This window comes from Camelina sativa, chromosome 3 (assembly GCF_000633955.1).
Source record: "Camelina sativa cultivar DH55 chromosome 3, Cs, whole genome shotgun sequence".
In the NCBI taxonomy this organism is placed as follows: Eukaryota; Viridiplantae; Streptophyta; class Magnoliopsida; order Brassicales; family Brassicaceae; genus Camelina; species Camelina sativa.
This window is the reverse complement of record NC_025687.1, coordinates 2,093,923-2,096,947: the sequence shown is the minus strand read 5'-3', so window position 1 is coordinate 2,096,947 and position 3,025 is coordinate 2,093,923. Positions and strand designations below refer to the sequence as shown.

Genomic DNA, 3,025 nt, shown 5'->3' with positions numbered 1-3,025 from the left:
TTTTTTTTTTTTTTTTTTTTATAGATTATATCATCTTCATCATCGGGTATGTCATCGGTTATACATAAAGATTACACCATTGAAGCTTTGGCTAATGCAAGCTCTCAAGATTACTATATAAATCAAATGATTGATGCAAAAGCAAAGGAAGAGTCCAATAATGTTGCAATATTCCCTAACGTTCTTGTTCAACTTGACTGTGGACAATCGCAGTTGATTCTAACCGATGAGATGTTACCATGGGAGAATCAAATACCTGTTGAAAGATATACTCCGGAAGCTCGAGAAGAGGCGAAGAAGAGATATTTCGAAAAGAAGAAGAAACGCAAGTAGGTATTATATCACATGAAAATTATATGAAATATAACTCCATGCCAAGTGTATACGTACTTACAAGTTCAAATTAATAACAAAATGCAGGTTTGGGAAGCAAATTAGATATGAATCTCGAAAATCTACAGCTGATACGAAGAGACGAATGAAAGGAAGATTTACAAAAGCTGGTGCAGAGTATGATTATGACCCAGGCACGAGCTAATTATATTTAGAAAGGGACTAATAAAATCATGAGCTAATGACAAACCAAGCTCAATTTTGAGACACCAATAAAGAAAATAAAGAGATTTGCAATCATATGACCATCATCACATCTTTTTGTTGTTGTTCATAATGTTTATCCACCAAGGGTCTGTTGTTGTTCAGTGGTTCCGTCTGGTTGGTCGACTGCAAACGCTTGAAGACTGCAAAAGTCACTGAGAGGTCAAAAACGATCTCGACTAGTATTGGTTCGATTCTAGAGATTATTTCGGAGTTTATATTATTTCTTTCTTTTAATAAAATTAGACTTCTTACGAAGCACGATATATTACTAAAAACCTTCGTTAGACTCTAACCGGTACCGGAAGTCAATAGGTTCAGTTTGTGTTTTTTTTTTGAAAATAGGTTCAGTTTGTGTTGGAGTTGGTTATCAAGGACTTAAACTACATTTTTTTTTTCGTCATTGGGCGACTTAAACTACATTATTCTTCACTATTTATTTTTTTTCAAAATATAAATCAATATATGGACGTAGAATATTGTTAAGCAGATAATAGTCGTTTGGCGAAGAAGCAAGACGAAAAACAAAAACAAAACTAGAAAAAACAGGGGAGTGTCCACGTACGTGAGTCAGTCAGTAGTATCTTAACCACGTCTTTTGCAAATTAAAGATACGTATTCATGGCATTTTTCACTTTTCCTAGCAAGTTCTTTAATCATTTGTCACGAAACAAAATTAAACCATGTCTTAGAAATATATTAATAGCATCCCTTATGGCTCGGATCTTGTGACACTGCACATGTTGTGGGCAGCAAAATTTACGTTACTAAACGTTGCTTGTTTCATATTTTCTGAATATTTAATTGTGTAAAGTATATACTATGCTCTTACATTTAACAAGCACAATAATAAAATTAAAAGCAAGCCTTATTGGACTAGTCGGATTTGTAATCTTACAATTGACTCAAATAAAATTAGGAACACAATTACTAAACATTAATTAAATATATATGTTTGTTAACTAACATATCATAAGAAATACAGTATGTATCTTGTTGTGACCAAAAGCAGGAAAAAAATCTATTATCATGACCAAAAACAAATAATAAACTCTACTGTTTATTTTTATTAAATAAAAATGCCTCTATTGTAAATAAAAATCGCTTTCTTGTTAAATAGAAAATCTGTATTGTTGTATGGAAAATTAAATTTATTTGTGAATAATTTGACACGCGTCAAGTAATAAATCCATTACCCAAAATAAAATCATCTCCAATTTAAGATGTGCATTACTTCAAATTGAGAAAATTGACAAAGTGGAGAAACAACTAACGTAAGAGTCCATAAAGACTCCAACACTCTCCAATTAGATTTTCTAAATACGACTAATTTAATAAACTCTTTCTTTATTTAATTACGCCTTAGCTTCCGTGCCTAATCACAACTAGTTAGGCACCATTAACTCCTTACACTAAAACCATTTTTTAACATGACTCCATTACTCTCCCTCTAATCAACCTTCCTCCTCCGCCGCCGCTACGGCCTATACCAACCGTGACCACCACTATAAATTAGTGTACCCACCGTCCTATCATAATCTGTTTTAAGATCTTACCTTTCCCATATTATATATATATATATAGGTAATATACCAAAATTTATCCTTCTTCAAATAGATATTTTGTCTCTGTCGAACCGTAAAGAAATGTGTCTTCCATTTCGACCGGTATCCAAAACCCATTCTTTCTCGTCTTCTTCTTCCACTATCGCAACGCGTATGATAAATTGCATACTACTTTTCGCATTCATTTTCTTGGTCTACCTCCTCATCTCCGCCTCAAGGCTTCAATCTAAAACCTCAATTCATGCCTACTTCTCATCTTCTGATCAAGATCAATCCAAGAGCCTAACAAAAATCAACCACATCGTCTTTGGGTTAGGCTCAAGCACGAACTCTTGGCCTGCGCGTAGAGAATACGTTAAGCTTTGGTGGGATGCTCAGAAAATGAGAGGCTGCGTCTTCGTTGACCACCCCTTGTCGTCTTCGGAGAACCACACAGATTCTGATCTCCTTCCTCCGATTTGTATTTCCCAAGATACTTCTCGGTTCAGGTAAATAACTTTAACTTTACTTTCATCATCGACTAAAATAGGTATGGCTTCTTATTACTAGTTTTAATCAGATACAGTACTATTTGTTGTAACGTCTATTTTTTATGTAACGTATATTGATTTTACAAAATTTTAATATACTATAATTATATAAATTTCATTTTTTTTGTTGTTGTAATTTTGTAAATTCAACGTTATTATTATATAAACAGGTACACTTGGAGAGGTGGTGACAGAAACGCGATCCGAATTGCGCGGTGCGTTCTAGAAACTGTCAGGCTATTCAACGCTTCCTCAGAAGAGGTAAGATGGTACGTGTTTGGAGACGACGACACAATATTCATCCCAGAAAACCTCGCTCGAACGCTATCCAAA

The 3,025-nt window shown here is 34.1% G+C and overlaps 2 protein-coding genes across 2 annotated transcripts in view; both read left to right on the top strand.

Moving 5' to 3' along the window:
• Positions 1-753, top strand: part of LOC104763152 (zinc finger protein CONSTANS-LIKE 12-like) — a 1,158-nt gene extending 405 nt beyond the window's left edge. The window contains exons 3-4 of the mRNA XM_010486562.2: positions 25-329; positions 421-753. Of these exons, the coding sequence (XP_010484864.2) occupies positions 25-329; positions 421-538 (423 nt within the window). The 3' untranslated portion in view covers positions 539-753. The remainder of the gene's footprint in view (positions 1-24; positions 330-420) is intronic.
• LOC104763147 overlaps positions 1,930-3,025 on the top strand; it is a 2,888-nt gene continuing 1,792 nt past the window's right edge. Inside the window, exons 1-2 of the mRNA XM_019239461.1 lie at positions 1,930-2,650; positions 2,863-3,019. Coding sequence (XP_019095006.1) covers positions 2,244-2,650; positions 2,863-3,019 — 564 coding nt within the window. The 5' untranslated portion in view covers positions 1,930-2,243. The remainder of the gene's footprint in view (positions 2,651-2,862; positions 3,020-3,025) is intronic.